The following is a 21,878-nucleotide window of genomic DNA, read 5'->3' on the forward strand; positions in this document are numbered from 1 at the left end:
TTCATAATCGATTATGCAGAACTATGCGGATTCACCATGGTCGCCTTTTCTCTCTCACCCACCCCCGTCATTATTTTATTGTTTCATCACCACACATCGAGTATATCAACCCTTTTATTCCTCTTTTTTTATCTCATTTTCCCGTTTTCAATCGACTATCTATTTCCCATTTTAACCTCTGAAAGAAAATTAAAATGCAACCAGGAAAGGGTATTTTATCTACCCAACTCAGCAGTTTGGAGGAGTCATTTAGTGTTGTTCTCAGTCTTTTGTGCAAGTTGACTTTTAAAAAGGTTATTCGGTCAACTGAAGAACGAGGATGTCAAGAGTGTACTTGTATTCTACATATGTAAATATGGCATCCGGTTGTAACGATTAAAACATATGGATAAATTAATTTTTACTGCTGAATGTCAAACGACTCGGAGCGGAGATCCACCCATGCATGCATGGTCCAGGCGTTTTCTTCCCCAAACCCAACGCAGCTCAGGCCAACAACCTTTTCAGTGAAACGGCAGAAAACGCGAAACCAAGCTGGGCAACGCCGCACGCTTATCAACTCCAAGTTCAGGAATCACCACCGCAACTACTCCGCCCACGTTAATACTGGTAACAGCTATCGTCTATACAGGTGATAGGACTAGCAGCATTGATTGCGCCACTTGACCCCTATCCTACTTTTGTATTCCTGTCGGCCACTTTAGCGATTCATTTGATACATGCTTATAGCCACCGCGACAAGACCTCTAGAACTCGATTCACTTCCAGCATATCTTCCCGATCTTGCCATTAGAATCGTGCGATGCTCCATTCCTCTGCACACTATTTTTTCGATTCGTAACATTTCCCCTCCGTCCCCCTCCGCATCCGCGCCTGCCCAGCAACTAGGAACCATCCAAATCGTAGCAAAGTCACGCATAGGGAGAAGACGACGGCACCAAGCAAAAAGTAGCCGGAGTGCAAGCCGGAGGATCAATAGGAAAGCGCGCAGAGGTGGAAAGCCCATAATCGGGGAAGAGAAGGAGAAAAGGACTGGGGTTCGGGCATCGACAAAGTGCGAGAAAGATCCAAGGGAATATGCATTTTATCAAGCCTGTCTGGTTGACGCATGGGGGTATGTGTCCTTTTAGTTACTCAGCACTTGCCTATGTGTATCCCGCGCTGGCGGTGGCCATGGGTCATTTAAGTCCTCAATTGCTGAATTGCTGAATTGCTGACTTGATGCTTTTTGTAATTTACTCTTATTTACAGGTGAACGGAAAGATTTTGAAGTCTACAGCTGCGATGTGTCACCGGATGGGAAGAGACTTGTAACGGCTGCTGGAGGTGAGCTTTCGCTTTGGGCATGATACATACTCCTCCCCAACCCGCGTCTTCCGTGGACATGTCCTGCTCAGCGCGAACGATGTTTCGTGTGGGGATTTACAGTTCCGGATAATGTTTGGAAATTTGATCCCTAACATGTGTGTGGTATAGATGGCCATGTTCGTATTTGGTCAACGGAGGCGATCTACAATGCCGCTGACCCTGCGTTTGCGAACAAGCCACGCCAGTTGGCGTCCATGAGTAATCATTCCGGCACAATCCATGCGGTGCTATTCTCGCCAAATGGCAGATATGTTGCTTCCGGGGCGGATGATAAGATTGTATGTATATATATGCTGGAATCAAATCCGCCATCACATGCGTCTACTTTCGGTAAGAAGTACTCCTATCCGTATCGTAATTGCTTCGACTACTCCCTATATTTGTCTGCAGTAATTCCCCTCTTTTCTATTTCTGAACATTGATGTTGATGCCTTCATTGCAGGAACAAATGAACCGCCTCCAGTCGAGAACTGGCGAACAATACGCCGATTGATCGGTCACGACAACGATGTCCAGGACCTTGGTTGGTCATGTGATTCTTCTATTCTCGTGTCCGTTGGCTTGGATTCAAAGGTCGTGGTGTGGTCAGGCCATACCTTTGAGAAGCTCAAGACCATCTCCAACCACCAGAGTCACGTCAAGGGCATCACATTTGATCCCGCGAACAAATACTTTGCAACAGCGGGTGATGATAGAACTGTGCGAATATTCCGGTTTACGTCGCCAGCTCCAAATTCAACGGCCCACGATCAGATGAACAACTTCGTCCTGGAGCAAACAATATCCGCGCCATTTGTCAACTCACCCCTGACGACATATTTTCGGAGATGCTCTTGGTCGCCAGATGGTAACCATATTGCTGCTGCCAACGCTGTTAATGGTCCCGTCAGCTCAGTCGCGATCGTTAATCGCGGGTCTTGGGATGGAGATATCAATTTAATCGGCCATGAGGGCCCGGTTGAGGTTTGCGCCTTTTCACCTAGGCTATACGATTCACAACCTGCGAGTAAGGCCCCTGTTGATAAACAGGGACACCCAATACATACCCTGGTTACTGTCATTGCGTGCGCAGGCGCGGATAAATCTCTCAGTATATGGATCACAAGTAACCCGCGGCCTATTGTGGTCACACAAGACCTGGCTGCCAAAGCCATCTCAGACTTGTCTTGGTCGCCGGATGGAAAATGCCTCTTCGTCACTGCTCTGGACGGCACTATCCTATGTGTCCGATTTGAAGAAAATGAACTAGGCAAGCCTATGCCATTCGAAGAAAATGAGAAATCGCTTACAAAGTTCGGCACTAATCGAAGGGGTGCTGGTATTGTTGAGTCTACTAATGGCTTATTACTGGAGGAGAAGAGCAAGGCTGGTGAGATTAAAGGGGTCGAAGGCCGTATGGGCGCTTTGATGGGAGATGGCCATGCCTCTACTGATCCAGGGGTGAATGGGGAGTCTGCCAATCTACCTTCTAATGCAGCGACCCCTGCTGGAGCATCCACACCTATAGGCGGGAGTGCTATTGCTGCCCAGAAAGGTCAACCTAATGGATCTGTGAACGGGGAGCAAGATAAGCGGGATCCATATGCGGCCAAGCTTGAGAGGCTCAAACAAAGACCTACCTATACCAAGGATGGGAAAAAACGCATTCAACCTCTCCTTGTCTCAGGTGCAGGTGGTGCGGAATCGTCCCTCCCCCAATCACGGTTGGTGGCTGCGTCGATGAGCAATGCTGGGAGGCCTGACGGGCCGGATTCAATTTTGGATCTCTCCAAGCCATTTGACGGTCTTCCCAAAGGTGGGCTGGCAGCACTGCTCTTCGGCAATAAGCGCAAGTTTGCACAGATCGAGGGGGCTGATGAGGAGGGGTCCATTGAGAAGCGAGTTGCATTGACCTCAGAAAATGGGTCTGTACCCATCCTCGCTAATGCTATCGAGGGTCTGCGACCTGCACAGCCTGGAGATGCCCAAGGAGGCCCTCGACCAATACCAGAGTTTATCAGACCCGCTGTAGTTAATCCCTGCATGGCTGTTAGCCAGCTACGTCTAGCGGTGCCGAAGATCAGGAGCCATATTTTACAAGCGATAGATTCGTCAGGAAACCCTACCAATCCGGCTGATACAGCGGCAGCGGCAACGGCGGGATCAAACCCGGGGCTCCTTCCAAGGGCGAAAGTAGACATACTCTTCGAAGCTCGCAACCCCCCTGCTTCTTCCGGTCGTCATATAGATAGGGAACCGGTACGAATCACCCTCACGCGCGGAGATCAACCGTTGTGGCAGGATTTCATTCCCAAAACAGTACTTCTCGTCACAGGAAACCGCAAATTGTGGGCTGCAGCATCGGAGGATGGCTCCATTTATATTTGGACGCCAGCGGGACGTCGACTTCTCAACGCTCTTGTCTTGGAGGCTCAGCCTGTGATTCTGGAATGTAATGGTCCATGGGTCCTCTGTATAAATGCTGTAGGGATGTGCTATGTGTGGAACGTAACAACACTTTCATCTCCTCACCCTCCCATATCCCTCGCTCCAATCCTGGACGCAGCAGTGCATACTCTAGCCCCAAATGCCACCGCTGCTCCCGCAATTAACGCGGCTCGATTAAACTCTGAGGGTCGCGTAATCGTCACGCTCTCCAACGGGGACGGCTACAGCTACTCCCCCACCCTATATACCTGGCAAAGGATGTCCGAGGGCTGGTGGGCTGTTGGTAGCCAATACTGGAACACCAAATACTCGACCGTCGGGGACCTGCAGGCCATCACCACCTCTTCCCCATCTACTGCCGGGGCGGCTCCGGGTAGCCGGCAGGATGGTGAAACGCGAACAACAGCAGTGTCAGCAGGAGTCATACCTTTCCTCGAACGTAACACCACAGACGAGACACTCGTGCGAGGTCGTGGATTCTTCCTGCAACGCCTGATCAAGGTACTTCTCTCCCGCGAGGGATTCGAGGGCTTCGAGGCCGGTGTCTCTGTCGCCCACCTGGAAAACCGTGTCGCCGCTGCTCTAGCTCTTGGCGCAAAGGAGGAATTCCGCCTTTATCTTTCTATGTATGCAAAGCGGCTCGGGGCTGAAGGCGCCAAGATGAAAGCGGAGGAGTTACTTGAGGGGCTTCTTGGGGGGATTTTTGAGGATGATGGAGACGAAGTTGATGGGGATCTTGCTGCCAAGGGAATAGAGGGAACGGCGAAGTCTAAGAAGTTATCGGTAGCTCAGGGCGGCAGCGCAGAATCTGGACCTGGTACCTGGAATAACGGTTCGGATAAACTTTGTGGATGGCCGAGGAGGACGCTGTTGAACGAGGTAGTCTTAGCTTTAGGTGGGCTTTTTCCCCCCTTAATTTGCTGTCCAACATTCTCATTCTTTAAATTCTTATTAACTCTGCCATAGGTAAGCATCGAGACCTCCAACGGGTCACTGTTCCTTACGCCCAACTTCTTGGAATTTTAGATGGCGATCAGGAGGATCAAGACCGAGATCAAGGTTAGAATCAAGATCATGGGGAAGATGCTATGGTCATATAACATAATCGTTTGCTCAAGTAGCTTTCCCTTTCCGCTTCCTCCTTTGTCCATTTGTATTTTATATTTACTGTTGATGATACCGGCGTTTCTTTGCCATTTGGGGGGGATTCCGTTTTGTGGGAATGGTATGTTCGCTGTTGCCCTTTTTCTTACCCTAGTTCCTAAATTCGATGGTGTTTATCTTAATAATATTTTCCCCATTTTTATTTCTACCGTGCAGATATATTTGACGAGAATTGAAATGGGAAACGGAAGAGTATTCTCACAATATATGCGCGCTGTTGATTTTTTTTTTTTTTTTTTTTTTTTTTTTTTTTTTTTCCGTTTGGGATTTCCCCTCACCCTCAAAGTGTACCATATATATATATAACCGTGCCAAGCGCATCTCACTACCTCACATTAGTGAGTGCGCCACATTGTAACAGAATCCACATTGTAACAGAACTTTTTTAAATATCATGAACTTCAAAAATTAATTAATAATCACCACCATATTTATCTATAATTTTAAAGATTATCTATATACTCATTAAATGCAGTAGATTCCCTTATAGATTGAAATATATTAAATTCATCATATTATAATTACTTTGTAATAATTTGTTGAATTTGATCTCAATTAATCATAGCATTTTATTATACTTTTTTTTTGATTTTTCTATTTTGCAATTGACAATCTTATAATTGACATTCTTAATAGTGAAAATCTTCTCTACTTGCATCTGTCTGCAGATGATCTTAACAACTTAATATCTATTCATTCAATAATAAATAAATAATTTTTCTTCACAATGAGTATTTAATTTCATCTGAATCATACTATTTTGGAAAATTTTATTCAAATATTTAATTAAATTAAATATAAAATTATTCTTTACATTCAGTATAATCTTCTTACAGCATTGATTTGACAATGTAATTTTGCAACAATATTTGAAATGTAACATCAGAAGAGGTAGTTGATGATTGATTTATAAAAAATGAAATTAATCAAAAATATTCATCATCATCATCATCATCATATATAATAAAATTCACATCATTCTGTAATATTCAAAATTTAAATCAATCAAATATTACATTCTAATTGACTGAATAAATTCCACAGTCTGTAAAGCTAGTTTTAATTGTAAAGAATTTAAATATCAATTGAAAAACATTATTTAAATTTTCAAGAAACTGTTTTTCATCATATTGCTCATATTTATAGCAGACAATCTCATTAATTACTTTTATATAATAATGTTTATATTGTTGAAAAGATACATTATTAAGAGATTGCAAGATATGACTTGTTTAAAAAAGGAATTCAAAAACAATAATCTTGTAAAAATTGCAATATTGAAGGAATTTTTCAATGAGATAAGATTCATAATTGTCAAACAATAATAATCAATGATTACTCATTTGACATTTTTTACTCATCATATTGAAATGTTTAATTCGTTCAAATGCAATCTTATCATTGATGAACCTGGATTCAGAAATGATTATTATGTAATTGTTAAACAAATTAACATTTATATATCAATTTTTTAGATGAATTTTGAATCTCATTACAATCAATAAATATAAAACAATATCATATTATAACGGGTTAGCATTTGTTAGTAATTAATTTATGCAACCAACTCCTTTTCTGCATCTACTCATCTCTGTTATTGCATTTCATACTTATATAGCTTTTAACAATTCTTCTGCATAAGCTCTTTTGCCTCACACTCTACGCTCATGTAGTTTTAACAATTTTTTCATGTAATTCTTAATATTCTTTCACTCCATGCTTCATTTTATACTTCACTGTGAAATAGCTTCTGATATTTTTCTGTCTCAATCTTCTCTTTATAAAAACCCTTTTCATACAATCTTTTCTTCTAATCTCTTTTCTCTTTCTTTTCTTAATCAATTCATAATCTGTATTTAGAATAGTGTTAGATTGTTAATTGAAATACACTCATTATATTACAAATTGACTCATCAGTGTCAGTCTGAGTGCTCTATGTTTACAATTACCCTTGGATGCTCAAATTGAAAAATAAATTATCAAGTTTTCACAAAGCTGTGTTGTTGTGATAACATCTGCAATTTTTAAAGTTCTACAAAACTGCATCACTGTGATAGTGCTGCAAAGAAGTCTAAGCATTTAAGAACTTCACAATTATATATTTATAAAAAGGTCAAAATGTTTATAAAATATCTCTTTTAAAGAATCAAATCTTCTGATTTTTAATGAGAATTAAGAATTATAGCCTTCTATAAAAATGAAATGAATTATAAACATCTCTTTATGAGCAAGAATTGAAGCTTTATAGAAGATAATACTGAGCTCCATAACTTTTTTCAGCAGTAATTCTTACAAATGATAAAGCTTTAACAATAATTAAATCGTCTGAATATGAATACATCAGAAATCATGCAAATGTCAACACTTTCTGCATATGAAAAAAAAGAATGCCTTTCTCTTCTCAACAAGTTTGCAGAAGAGCTTCCAACCTATTTATTTTTAAAATGAAAAATAAAAAGCAAGTTTAAAGAAGATGAATCTGTGATAGATTCTCTGCTCTTACAAATTTATTATGTTTATAATCAGCTAGAAGAAGATACTTTAATGAAGTTTCAACTGTGAATTGAATTGTATGCACACAAAATGTGTACCTCTGAAGAAGTCTTTCATCAATTAAATATCCTATTCTTAAATTTTACACTGCAAGCACACACAATGCAGTGGCTAAACGGAAACTATCAGAGAAATACTCTCTTAACAAACTATTTATTTGATTTCAATAGCAAGATTTGTGAAGCAGAAGAATAGAACTGAGACAATGCTGTGAAAATTAATCTTTTGAATCAGCACATCAACTTTGAACTGTTTAAACTCTGCATTTTACATCTGTTATCTTCATATTACCACAACTGCTGCACTCATTTGTATCAACTCAATAACAATTTCACATATTTCAATGATGTACAAAAAAGCTGTAACAATCATAGACAGAACTTTACATCTATTATTGTGTCAATTATATCAACCACCTCTACAGATGTCATGAATTGAACCCTTCATGTGAATGCAGAACAGTCAAGAATATCTGATTTTTTTAAATAAAAAGTTACTGATCAAATTATCTAAGAAGTATACATTCATTGCAACAGATTGAAGCACTTTACAAATCAATGCATCAACACAGTGGTCTCAGCTTCTACATCATATGTGAATGCAACTACATCTATGAATGAACAAGAACAGCCCCGGTGGCTGAATGAGTAATGTAATCACCAAATAACATCTTGATATAAGGACTCAAAATGTGTGAATTTAAAACTCATAAGAAAACAACATTACATCTGAAGTTAACTTCTCAGCTTCTGAAATAAAGAGATGTGAATTTGTTAAGTAGATATTTTCAAATGAATTTATTATCGGATTTAGCTGATTATTTCTAAGCTGGAAATCTGTATTATGAGTATTAAATTCTGTCATTCATTAATGTTTCTATGTTTCTGTTATATTTTTAATATTATTCAACACTAAACATTCCTCCTGTATAACTAACTCTTGCCTGTATTTAACATTACACAAGAACTCATCATAAGCACTACTTGCATACGAGTATAATAGAAGAAGAATAATAATAATAATGAATAAGAATACAGAAATGAAGAGCTCTCATTTTAAAACACAGATGAGAGTTTAAAAAATAAGAAACAAGTTAAAGATTTGAGTAGAAAATGCAAGTAGACACAATCATGATCTCTGTTATTGTAAATAATCTAATTAATATATGAGCAATGGTAGATAGTAGTTTCCTTCACTACATTTTTATAAACATTTAGTTGCTTAAAAAGTATAAGCTTTAGTGTATTCTCTTTTTCAAACTGCATAAACTCAGCAGATTCAATGACTTTAAAGAATCCGCCTTCTACAATATAATAAAGTTCAATATTGATGTAGAAAGACATGAGAAAAAGAATATTTATATATATAAAATACAAGACCTTGAATACAATTTAATACTCAGTCTATTATGATTTATAAAATTTGAAACTCTGATAGATACACACAACTGTTGCTTAATCTTCTCAGAAGGTAACTGCATTTATGAAAAGAATATCAATAAAACTACTAACCTCATTCAAATATCAATAAGAGCATTTAAACTATTAACTTTTTAAACATATAAAAAGAAGAATGTTCAAATGTTCACTGTCAGCATGGTAGATATCAAAAAAATATTAGAAAAGTTAGAATTTAAGAATTTTAAGAAACTTTATAAAGAACTTCTCAAATTATATAAGAATTTCACAGATGTGTTTGATGAAAAAGTGGTTGAAAAGCTTTCTTCTCATCAAGAATTTGGCATAAATCATACAATTGAGCTTATTAAAAAAGATGATAGGAATTTACAACCACTTTAAAACTCTTTCTACAGCATATCACACAATAAACTTCTTGTTTTATGAAAAACATTCAATGAGTTATTAGATAAAAACTTCATTTAAATTAACAACTTCTCTGCTGCAGCATCTATACTGTTTGTGAAAAAATCTGAGAAAGATTTACAATTCTGTATAGACTATTGAAAACTCAATCAGATCATATAGAAGGACTGATATTCTCTTTTATTCATTAATGAAACACTTGAATGAATAGAAAAAGTAAAATGATTTACAAAGTTTGATATATCAGCAGCCTTCTACAAGATAAAAATCAATGAAGATGATGAGTGGTTAATAGCATTTCACACATGTTATGATTTATTCAAATAAACAGTGACCTTCTTTGAACTGGTAAATGTCTCAAATACATTTCAAAAATATATCAATTGAGCTCTATAAAATATGCTGAATGAGATTGCATCTGCATATATGAATGATATTTTAATCTTCACAAATGGCTCGCTCACTGAGCATTATAAGCATGTACAATAAATTTTTACCCACTTATGTTGTGAGGGGTGATGACAGTGTGAAGAGTGAATAGTGGAAGATAGTAGATAGCGTAGTGGATGATAACAACAATAGTAATTGTAATAATAATAATAGTAGTTGTAGCTAATCGCTAAGAAGGAAAAGAAAGGGAAAAGAAGATATGCGAAATACATACATTCATACATATATACATATAGAAATAGCGGTAGTGAGAACATAATGGAAAGAGGTAAAAATAAACAAACATAATATACTAAGAAAACAATAAACGAGTGCATTACAATACTCCTCTGATTATGTGGTTGAGGGAGTGCTGATGCAATATGATAATGAGAGCATTCTACAACCTTGCATATTCACTTTAAAGAAAATGTCTCCCACTGAATGTAACTACAAAATCTATGATAAGGCACACTTGACTATCATAGAATGCTTAGAAGAATAGAAGCCAAAGTTTATAAATGTTGAAAAATTTAAAATCATCACTGATTACAAGAATTTAGAATACTTCACAATCACTCATAAACTTACTGAGAGGTATATACACTGATCATTATATCTTAGCCAATTCTCATTCACAATTTATTATCAATCAAAAGCAGAGAACACTCTCACAAATGCTTTGTTTCATTAAAAATAAAATATAATGTCTGATAATTTGAATGATAGATGGAAACACTGAGAGCATTAGTTAATCGATCCCACAATCATAAAAAATCCCACATAATCAGATAAATCTCACATACATATTAATCAATTCTGTATTCAATACCCCTCACTTTAAAAACAATGAAGACAAGCTGTAGAGACAGATGAACTTTGACAACAAGCTGAAGCTATACAAAGCAGAGTATTTCAATTCCCTGCAGATGTATATTCAAGAACAAACATTTTGACATGTTTAATCAATGATAATGAATGTTTAAATTTTTAAGATAGACAGTGGATCCCTGATTCAAAATCTTTACAAACACAAATCATGCAGAAGATTCACAATTCATCAATAATTGAGCATTCAAATTGTGAGATTATAACGTAATCCATAACGTAATCAATAACCTTCCCGATCAAATACCCTTCCCGATCACTTCTTCACTTTAAGACACATCATACAATTTATTCATCAAAATGTCAACAACAAGTGACAGAAGAAACTTCTATCAAGAAGGCAGGATTCTATTAGACTATTAAGGCTCTAGATAAAGGTCAAATCTCAGGTATTCGAGCTGCTGCACGCGCGTACGAAGTTCCTTATTCAAGTTTATATGATCGATTACACGGCCGCACAACACGAAAAGATTCTCAGTTAAAAAACCGAAAACTCAGTCTTACAGAGGAAGCATCTCTTATTCAGTGGATTCTATCCATGACTGAGCGAGGCCAGTCACCCCGCATCACAACCGTACGAAATATGGCCAATTTGCTTCTTTCTGAACGAGAAATCAAGTCTGAATCCAAACCCCCTCCAACAGTGGGTGAATGCTGGGTACGAAACTTTGTTAATCGTCATGAGGAGTTAAAATCAACATTCTCTCGAAAGTATGATCACCAGCGAGCTCTATGTGAGAATCCTGAGATTATTCGTGGATGGTTTAATCTCGTACGAAACACCATTGCAAAGTATGGGATTGCACAGGAAGATACATACAACTTTGATGAGACTGGATTTCAGATGGGAGTTATTGGGACAGCCAGAGTAATTACTGGATCTGAGAGAGTTGATCGTCCGAATCTTATACAGCCTGGAGATCGGGAATGGGCCACTGTTATTGCAGGAGTTAATGCAACTGGTTGGGCTTTACGTACGATGATTATTCTAAAGGGAAAGATGCACCAATCCCATTGGTATGAGACTGAGAAGCTGCCACATGACTGGGTGATTGGAGTCAGTGAGAATGGATGGACAAATGATAAGCTGGGGTTGATCTGGCTTAAGGAGATATTTGACAAGGATACTCGATCTCGTACGAAGGGCAAATATCGACTCTTGATCCTTGATGGACATGGAAGTCATGCTTCAGCAGAGTTTGATCAATTCTGCTCTGAGAATGACATCATTGCTCTCTACATGCCATCTCATTCATCTCATCTTCTTCAGCCCTTGGATGTTAGCTGTTTCTCTCCTCTAAAGAAGGCATACAGACGACAGGTGGAGAAGCAAATGCAGCTTGGCATCAATCACATTGATAAGGAAGAGTTTTTGACTCTCTATCCAGCAGCTCATATGGAAGCCCTGAATGAGAACAACATCAAAAGTGGTTTTAAAGCTACAGGGTTAGTTCCGTACGATCCAGAGCAGGTTCTCTCACGCCTTAATACCCAGATGCATACACCTACCTCCTCAGGAACTTCTCATAGTTCTCAAGCCTCCTGGGGCCACAGCCACACCACACAATGTACGACAAGTGGATCTCCAGGCCAAGAAGATTAAAGGATACATGCAACATCGTACACAGGGTTCATCCAGTCCAACCAATCGAGCTATGAATCAGCTGATCAAGGGGTGTCAAATGGCTATGTGTAGTGCTGCTATTTTAGCAAAGGAAAACAAGGAACTAAGAGCTGCAAATGAGAAGCAAAAGAGAAAGCGAGGGAAAGGTCGTACATATATAGCTCAGGAAGGGGTTTTAAGAGTTGAAGAAGGAATAGATCGCGTACGAAGTGTCAATGAACAGGAAAATGAGAAGGTTGAGGTTTCTAACTCTCAACCACGAAAACGAGCAGCACCACGGTGCAGTATATGTGGTACTATTGGACATACTGCTCGTACGTGTGAAAGCTGATTTGTAAATGATTCTTAATATGATTAATCTATTTTTCTTATGTGATTGTTGTTCTATTTAGTTATAAACATGAAAAAGAGTGAAGAAGTGATCGGGAAGGGTATTTGATCGGGAAGGTTATTGATTACGTTAAGCGAGCGAAACACATAAGCAAGCGAAACACTTCCCATCCTGCCATACGATGAGAATGCTTTTCATTAAAAATGTCAACCACACAATGCAATCAGGCTTCTAATCAAGAAGGAAGGCTTCTTTTAGCTATTGAAGCCTTGAATAAAGGCCAAATTCTAAGCATACGAGCTGCAGCAAAGCTGTATGATGTTCTTCATACCAGCCTATTCCATCGAATGAAGGGTCGTACAACACGCATCAATACTCCCCCAAAAAACCGAAAACTCAGTCTTAGTGAGGAAGAATCTCTTGTTCAATGGATTCTAGCCATGAATGAGCGAGGTCAGCCACCCCGGGTTGCAGCCGTACGAGAAATGGCCAATCTCCTTCTTGTCAGTCGAGGATCCAACCCCTCACCCACAGTTGGTGAATGCTGGGTACGAAACTTTGTCAACCGCCATGAAGAGCTGAAATCTAAATTCTCCCGCAAGTATGATTATCAGCGTGCACTATGTGAGGATTCTGAGGTTATCCGTGGGTGGTTTAGACTCGTACAAAACACCATTGCAAAGTATGGGATCCTGGATGATGATATCTACAACTTTGATGAGACTGGATTTCAGATGGGGGTTATTGGGACTGCCAGGGTCATTACTGGGTCTGAAAGAGCTGGGAATCCTAAGCTTGTACAGCCTGGAGATCGGGAATGGGTGACTGTTATTGCTGGAATTAATGCAACTGGCTGGGCTCTACGTACAATGATTATACTCAAGGGAAAGATGCACCAGTCCTGTTGGTATGAGACAGAAGGGCTGCCAAGTGACTGGGTGATTGAAGTCAGTGAGAATGGCTGGACCACTGACCAGCTGGGTGTGTACTGGCTGAAAGAGGTGTTCAACAAGGAGACCCTACCCCGTACGAAGGGCAGATATCGACTATTGATTCTAGACTGGCACCGAAGTCATGCCTCAGCTGGATTTGATCAATTCTGCTCTGAGAATCAGATTATTGCTCTCTATATGCCACCTCATTCCTCCCATCTTCTTCAGCCATTGGATGTTGGCTGCTTCTCCTCACTGAAAACAGCGTACGGACAACAGGTAGAGAACCAAATGCGGCTTGGAATCAACCATATTGATAAGGAGGAGTTTCTGGCCCTATATCCTGCAGCTCAGATACAGGCCCTGACTGAGAGCAACATTAAGAGTGGTTTTAGAGCAGCTGGGCTGGTTCCGTACGATCCTGAGCAGGTTCTCTCACGACTTAATACAACAATGCATACCCCCACCCCACCTGGGACCTCTCATAGCTCTCAGGCCTCCTGGGCCACTGCTACACCACATAATATACACCAGCTAGAGCAGCAGACTAAGAAAGTTAAAGGATATATTAAGCGCCGTACGCAGAGCCCACCCAGCCCAACTGATCGTGCCCTAAATCAGCTGGTCAAGGGATGTCAAATGGCAATGCATAGTGCTGCTATTCTAGCAGCTGAAAATAGGGAGTTAAGGGCTACAAATGCTAAACAAAAGAGAAAGCGAGAAAGAGGCCGTACGTATGTAGCTCAAGAGGGTGCTTTAAGGGTTGAAGAAGGCTTGGATCGCGTACGAAGGGTCAATGAATTGGAAGGAGGGGTGGTTGAGGCTGCTGGCTCTCAACCACGAAAACGTGCAGCACCACGGTGTAGTGTATGTGGGACTATTGGACGTACTGCTCGTACATGCTCTAAGCATATAGAAATTATCTCATAATATAATTAATTGTATTCTCTTTGTTCTTGAGCTCTTTTATGCTCTTAACTCTGATTGCATGGTAGGAAGTGTTTCGCTTGCTTATGTGTTTCGCTCGCTTATGGATTACGTTATACAGCATTGTACTCTAAGACTTCTACTGACTGAACATGTCAAATCACTGTGGCTCAGTAACAGTATGATGTAAACAATAAAAAGAAATGCTGAAACCTTTGCCTGTTTCTGAACAAATTTAATGTGATATAGCAATTGATTTTATAATTTCTCTACTCAAAAATGAAGGTTCTACAAACATTCTAATCATTGTCAATTGACTCAATAAGAGTGTAATACTGCAGCTCTGTGATAAGATGAATGCTGAAATAATTGTGAATGTCTTTATCAGAAACTCATTCTATCATATACACAATTTGTCTTCATTTATTATATCAAATAAAAACAGTCAATTTATCAGCACACTCTGAATCTGTGTATAACAGCTGCTAAGAATTGAATGAAAATTGTCAACAGTATATCATTCAGAGATTGATGAAGTCATAAAGAGAATGATATAAATAATAAAGAATATTTTTTATAAATTCTGCAATTACATATAAAGCAATTGAAGTCATCTGCTGTCATATATTGAGATTGCAATTAATGACTGAGATTTTACCATAACAGATATAAATTTATTCTTTTTTCTATATGAATACAATTTAAAAGTTCTGAACTTCTCTGAGAATCTTTGAGAAACTATATACATTCACAATTTCATATAAATAATAAAAAACATCATGAGCAAGTTTAAAAAAATCTATAAATAAACAGAAACTGTCACACCCTTGGTTGTGCCAAGGCCCCGTGACGGCTCCACACGGCCCATCGCTTCCCCTCAGATAATCCCATCTATCCCATAACGTCACGCAGGTGTCCGAACCGGTTTCCAACCACCCTATGACATCATTCGGATGCAATAGAAGAGGATCCGATTGATGAGATATGAGAATCCTGTTTCTATACGGGGTCTAGATTCCTTCTGGCAGATCAATGCAGCGCCACTGCGGAGTTGCTTCGGCTACCCTCGCTTATAGAGTGAGGGGAGGATGGCTGCCCGTTGTCTATATAGAATAGCTAGATGCTGGCTCTCTATTCCAGGAGCCAGCGATTCGTCTTTTATCTTTTGACAATAAGATACCAGAGTTACCACTGTCCTCATACAATATTCATAGTGTGCCGAGTACCTCTGGTAGTTCAGTATTTGTATAGTATTCTACGAGTTCGCGGTTCAAGCGAGATAATCAAGCCCACCCATAAGGCTTCCCATTATATACCATCCTCCTCTGTGCCGCTGCCGAGTAGCAATCGCCTCGGCGCCGTCACATTACAATTCGAATCGCTCGACCTGGTTACACGTTTGAATCAGTCGAGCTCTATTGATCGATATGGCCCCACGCACCCGTGCTGGGACTGCATCCTCTGGGGGAGCCTCCACGTCATCCCGTAGAGCGCGTACACCTCTACCCCGGCAGGAATCTGAGATTCCTGAACCCGCCGCTCACCTTGGCATGGGCCCTCCAGCCGCCCTGCCACCGCCGCGGCCCCTACACTCCTATGTCTACCATGGAGATAAAGGGATCAAGGTTGGAGATCCGCCGAATTACAAGGGCAAGACGCTGTCTGAATTCCACAGCTTCACGAGAGCCCTTGAACGGAAATTCCGCCTTAACCTGAGCCAGTTTAATACTCATGAGGTACGAGTCATATACGCCGCGAGCCTCCTCGAAGGCACCACTGCAACTACATGGGCGACCAAGGAAAGGGAGCTTGAGCGTAGCAATGCTGCCATGACATGGGAAGAATTCAAGAACTTCCTTCTGGACCAGATTGAAGACCACCGTAACCGCGCCTTCACAGCGGCGCAGCGGTTCAACTCACTACGTCAACGAGACGACGAGAATCCTTCCGATTTCAATGCAAGATTCGAAGAATATTGGGAGGAACTGTCTGACGATTTGAATCTATTGAAAACGCAGCTTTACCTCGCGAAGCTGACTCATAAGGTGCGGACGACGATATCGCAATATCAAAGTCCGCCCACCAATCGCACCGAGCTTGTCAACCTGGCTTCTCGAATCTATTTGAATAATCAACACCATGAGAAGAAGGGGGACAAGACTCCCTCAAAGCAACCGACAACAGGATCAAAACGGCGCCATGACGGCTCCGGTGCGGATGATGCAAAGAAGAACTCAAAGCGTTCCAGTTCTTCACTTACTGCAAAGGAACGCCAAAATAGACTGGATAACAACCTTTGTTTTAACTGCGGAATCTCAGGCCATTTTGCCAGTGATTGCCGTAAGTCGAAGAAGGGAAGGAACCGAGGAGATACCTCCTCGAAGACGACTCCCCTTCTGGCAAATGTATCCACTGAAGATAAAAAGGAAAGACCCAAGGAGGATTGACAATCCTCACGACTCCGAGTCCATGTAACCTTGAAGATGAATACCCCATGAGGGGAGGTGCCAGTGAGGTGCCTAGTCGACTCCGAGGCGGACGCTAACTTCATATCCTATTCCTTTTCACTCATGAAGGGTTGGAAAAAGATAGGTCCGCCGGGCCACGCAAAGTTTACAGATGGAACAAAATGCCACCGATTCGGCATCATTCAAACAAAGTGTGAGGCCACGGACTCTGAAGGAACCTCCAAGGGGAGCAGTCTGCTCCTCCACGCTGTCAACATCATAGATGAGGACGTCATCCTAGGTCTCCCGTGGTTGAGAGAAAACAATCCTCTCATCGACTGGGTCACTCAGGCGTGGCGGTACCGCCTCACCGACGAAGAGGCAGCTATAGAGGAACCCGAAGAGTTCCATCGGAAGAATCTCGAGGATAAGATTGAGTCGATATACTGTGTAGCAGGTGACTTGGACTTGGAGGCAGGCGGAGAAGCCGCCACCCTCACTGCCAGATTAGCAGTGATGTCTGCCACTGAAGGCGGACGAACGCAACGTCTCTTCACAGATTACAAGGACGTTTTTTCAGAAAAGGAAGCAGCGAAGTTTCCTGATACCAAAGTGCGACATAAGATCCATCTTGAAGAGGGCGCGACAGCGCCGTACGGACCCCTTTACAATTTGTCAGTAAAGGAATTGGACGTTCTGCGCAAATATCTTGAAGAAGCGCAGTCAAAGAACTGGATACGCCCATCGAAGAGTCCAGCGGGGGCACCTATACTATTCGTGCCCAAGAAGGACGGTAGGCTGCGCCTCTGCGTAGACTACAGGGGCCTCAATAAGGTGACGGTTAAGGATCGCTATCCACTACCATTAATTGATGAGATGATCGATCGATTATCCGGAGCAAGGGTGTTCTCGAAGATTGGCATACGGGACGCCTATCATAGAATAAGGGTTAACGAAAACGACATTTGGAAGACAGCTTTTCGTACCAAGTACGGCAATTTTGAATATCTCGTTTTGCCTTTTGGTCTTTGCAACGCTCCGGCCACCTTCCAGGCCTACATAAATGAGGCGCTGCGGGGCCTTGTCGATGTCTCCTGCATAGTATACTTGGACGACATCCTAATCTTCTCGAAAACGGAAAAAGAACATGATACCCACGTTCGGGAGGTGTTGGATCGCTTGAAGCAACACCAGCTCTATGCGAACACTGAGAAATGCTCGTTCTACACACAGGAGATTGATTTCTTAGGTTATATTGTTGGGGTTGATGGCATTTCAATGGACAGGAGCCGGGTCTCCGCCATCGAGGACTGGCCGGCGCCGCGCACGTACCGCGAGGTGCAGGTATTCCTAGGGTTCGCGAATTTCTATAGACGGTTCATCTATGCGTATTCGCGGATTGCTGCCCCCCTTACAGATTTGTTAAAGGGAAGTGTTAAAGGCAGGAAAACGGGACCGTTTATCCTTACCCAAGACGCTGTGAGGGCGTTTGAAGAATTGAAGCAAGCTTTTGCAGATGCCACGATGTTAAATCACTTCGACCCCGGCCTACCCAGTCAGTGTGAAACTGATGCATCTGGGAATGGTGTCTGCGGAATCTTTTCGCAGTTGACACCGGAGACTTTCCAACGTTGGAAGGATCGGGGGTTAATAACCTCTGGAGATACAGGCAATGGAATGCCTGTAGGAGAAGGCTTTTTCACAGAACCTACAAGGCGCCGTGAATGGAGACCAGTGGCCTTCTTCTCCAAGAAGCTATCGCTCACGCAAAGAAGGTATGATACTCATGATCAAGAGATGTTGGCAATAGTTGAATCCTTTAAGATTTGGCGACACTACCTTCAAGGTTGCAAGTATCCGGTGCAAGTTCTCACCGACCATGCAAATTTGCGTTACTTCTTGACAACAAAGAGCTTGACAGGACGTCAAGCCAGGTGGGCGGAGCTGCTTTCGGAGTATGATTTCTTTATCCGATACCGTCCAGGTCGGCTTAACCCCGCCGATGCGCCATCAAGGCGACCCGATTATGATATCATTGATGGGGATGAGGATCCTACAAAGGGACCTCTACCATCACTGCAGAAGAAACTGGCTGCAGGGGGTTGGGGTTCTCTAAAGCTTGGGAACGGCGCCGGTAAGGCAGCTGCGCGACTCTATACAGGTGGAGGAGAACTCGGGTCCTCGCAGGGGACTGGCACTGAAGGTCATGAACTTCTCGTGCCACGTTTTGCTGCCATTGAATTGGCGGAAGACGAAACGGTCTACAACCTTCCAACTCAACGGCTTCTAGAATTCATTGGTGAGTTGCAGCAGGGGGACGCCCTTACTGCGGCTCGAATCCAGAAGTTGAAGGAGGAAGGATCCGGGTCGAACTTGGGAAGGGGCAAGCCCTGAGCGGGGCGGTGCCGCCGAGGAACCCAAGTCGCTGGCAACTAGGGGAATGTGGACTCCTACTGCTAAATGGTTCAGTCTTTGTTCCTCGTAGCAGGGCGGTGCGCTCAGGGAGTTTATTGAGGGATTCATCACGAATGATCCCTCATGCTGGGCACTTCGGATTAGAGAAGACTGAAGAGCTCCTGAGACGTAAGTACGTTTGGGACAAGCTTCCGCACAGATGTCAAGGAGTATGTTGAAACTTGTGATGTCTGCCAGAGGATAAAGGTTCCGCGGCACAAGCAATATGGCGAGTTGGCGCCACTGCCTGTTCCAAAGGGCCCATGGCAGGATCTATCGATGGATTTCATAGTTGACCTGCCGAAGTCGACAAGAGTCAAAGGATATGACTCAATTCTAGTTATTGTCGACCGCTTTACGAAGATGGCCAAATATATCCCTACCCACAAGAAGGTTAAAGCCCCTGAATTGGCTGACCTGTTTCTAGATGCCATCATTCGTGATCACGGTTCTCCGAAATCGTTAGTGTCAGACCGAGGATCCCTTTTCACCAGTAAATACTGGTCGGCCTTTTGCTATCACCTTACGATAAGGCGCTTCCTCAGCACCGCGTTCCATCCTCAGACAGATGGCCAGACTGAACGTCAGAATCAGACATTAGAACACCATCTTCGGGCGTTCTGTTCATATCATCAGAATGACTGGCCTAGACACCTTCCGACCGCCGAATTCGCATATAACAATGCAAAGAATGCAACCTTAAAAGTGTCCCCCTTTTATGCTTGTTATGGGTATAATCCTTCATTACCTAGTGACGTCGCGGACGACGTCCTAAAGGGGGGGATAGACAGTCGGAATGTCGAACGGGATCGTGGGACAGAGTACCCCTCGGTGCCAGAAGTAAAAGCTAGATTGGAGCTTCTGGATAGAATCCACGGGGAGGCGGCGAAAAGCATCCGCCGCGCCCAGGAGCGACAGGCGGAATACTATAATCGAAAACACCTTCCAATGAAGTTCTCAATAGGGGATCAAGTGTTACTTTCAGCAAAGAACATCAAGACGACGAGACCGTGCAAGAAGCTCAGTGAGCGATGGTTGGGACCTTTCCCGATAATAAGGGTAGTGGGTAAGCAGGCATATGAGTTGAAACTAACCTCAGGATTCAAATCTATCCATCCTGTCTTCCACATTTCCTATTTGGAACCCTATAAGCAACGACCCGGGGCGGAGCCGCCTCGGCCGGATGGCGTCGAGATTGAGGGTAATACCGAATATCTTGTAGAAGGAATATTGGACAAACGAATGCACTACAACAAAGTTCAATACCTTGTCAAATGGGAAGGTTATCCATCATCCGAGAACTCATGGGAACCGCTTGAGCATTTAGAGAATGCCGAGGAAGAGATCGCAAAATATGAGGTGGCTAGTAGAGACCGCCCCGCTGCACGTCAGAGGTGTGGTTAGGCAAGAGCTGCTGCTTGAGACTTCTTCTTTTTCCCAAAGGGTTTTTTAGAGATGATCTCGCGGTGGTGAGCCGGTGCCTCGAAGACGCTGTAACACTCTTCTCCTATTTTTCCCTAGGGGTTTTTAGGAGTTTAATGAGGTTACGCAGCTCAAAGATCTCAGAGCGGTAGGAAGGAAAAAAGGGATATGAAGAACCAACAATTAATGCAATTTTATTTGGCCTGAGGGTCGCTATTATTCTATAAGGGCCGAAGCCCACGAAGATCGAAGAAAACACCTGAAGGCCTCATTCTTCCACCACCTCACCCCCACCGAACTCCTCCTCCACCGACGGAGTCCCTGGCACCGGCACCTTTGCCTGCCGTGGAGTTAGCGCTGCGGCGCCGCAGGGGGGTGTAGGAAAGTACAACAAAGTGTCAACTTACCAATTTGCAAAGCACCTCAGTCACCTGCTCCAATTGGAGCGAGATCCTCTCCAACAAACGATTTGTCTCCGTGGCGCTTCCAACGGCGGCGCCGGCCGACCCCTTCTTCTTAGGGCCGGCCATTCTGAAGTGTTTTTCCACCTCGGAGACCCACGCTTTCGCCTCCTTCTCCAGACGGGCCTTGGGAACCTCCCCAGAACGGACGGAATCCGCCAACGCCTGGAGATCCACAACTTTGGCCCTGTACTGCTTTGGCACCTATACGCCTTGTCAGAACCGGCACGGCGCCGTTACAGAAGGAGCAGTACGTACAGGAAGGCAGGTGTCGTTGTTTTTCACGCAACGGAAACAGCGTGAATGGGCGGAGGGGCGGGTGCAAAGGATCCCCCCTTCTCGAAGCTGCTTGGCGCAGCGAAGGCAGGTAGCGGTGCCAGCCAGGCGCCGCACCAGGGTTTCCCCACAAGGAGAAAGCAAAGGAACCATGGAACCCTGCGGACCCGACCCACAGGCACCCTGAGCAGGGCTCGGGCGCTCTGCAGGAGGGGAACTACGGACTGGACTCATTTGAGCCGCTGTCCCCGGAACCAAGCTCTCCCTGAGGTCCTCTCCGAACGACCATGCGGGGTCATACATCGCCCTGTTGATTGGCGGGGGGGGGCGTGTGACAGCGGCAGGGGGGGGA

General features: G+C 42.8%; 5 protein-coding genes across 5 annotated transcripts; 4 read left to right on the top strand and 1 right to left on the bottom strand.

Annotated features, from left to right (window-relative positions):
- Positions 1-1,077: 1,077 nt before the first annotated feature.
- HCAG_01457 (conserved hypothetical protein) lies at positions 1,078-4,821 on the top strand (the record flags this gene model as incomplete). The annotated part of the gene is made up of 5 exons (XM_001544360.1): positions 1,078-1,114; positions 1,252-1,326; positions 1,477-1,646; positions 1,885-4,674; positions 4,762-4,821. 5 exons carry the CDS (start codon positions 1,078-1,080, stop codon positions 4,819-4,821), a joined length of 3,132 nt encoding a protein of 1,043 aa, XP_001544410.1.
- Positions 4,822-10,803: 5,982 nt separating this feature from the next.
- Positions 10,804-12,715, top strand: HCAG_01458 (conserved hypothetical protein; the record flags this gene model as incomplete). The annotated part of the gene is made up of 5 exons (XM_001544361.1): positions 10,804-10,846; positions 11,024-12,098; positions 12,183-12,220; positions 12,474-12,590; positions 12,669-12,715. 5 exons carry the CDS (start codon positions 10,804-10,806, stop codon positions 12,713-12,715), a joined length of 1,320 nt encoding a protein of 439 aa, XP_001544411.1.
- Positions 12,716-13,092: 377 nt separating this feature from the next.
- On the top strand, positions 13,093-14,656 carry HCAG_01459 (conserved hypothetical protein; the record flags this gene model as incomplete). The annotated part of the gene is made up of 4 exons (XM_001544362.1): positions 13,093-13,633; positions 13,667-14,116; positions 14,282-14,406; positions 14,588-14,656. The coding sequence occupies 4 exons, from the start codon at positions 13,093-13,095 to the stop codon at positions 14,654-14,656; spliced, it is 1,185 nt and encodes a 394-aa protein (XP_001544412.1).
- Positions 14,657-15,893: 1,237 nt separating this feature from the next.
- Positions 15,894-20,771, top strand: HCAG_01460 (hypothetical protein; the record flags this gene model as incomplete). The annotated part of the gene is made up of 4 exons (XM_001544363.1): positions 15,894-16,806; positions 17,059-19,212; positions 19,383-19,496; positions 19,708-20,771. The coding sequence occupies 4 exons, from the start codon at positions 15,894-15,896 to the stop codon at positions 20,769-20,771; spliced, it is 4,245 nt and encodes a 1,414-aa protein (XP_001544413.1).
- A 286-nt stretch (positions 20,772-21,057) lies between these two features.
- HCAG_01461 (predicted protein) lies at positions 21,058-21,829 on the bottom strand (the record flags this gene model as incomplete). Its single annotated transcript, XM_001544364.1, has 3 exons — positions 21,058-21,129; positions 21,197-21,454; positions 21,509-21,829. The coding sequence occupies 3 exons, from the start codon at positions 21,827-21,829 to the stop codon at positions 21,058-21,060; spliced, it is 651 nt and encodes a 216-aa protein (XP_001544414.1).
- Positions 21,830-21,878: the final 49 nt, after the last annotated feature.

This window comes from Histoplasma capsulatum, genomic scaffold, assembly GCF_000149585.1.
Source record: "Histoplasma capsulatum NAm1 scaffold_1 genomic scaffold, whole genome shotgun sequence".
Classification (NCBI taxonomy): Eukaryota; Fungi; Ascomycota; class Eurotiomycetes; order Onygenales; family Ajellomycetaceae; genus Histoplasma; species Histoplasma mississippiense.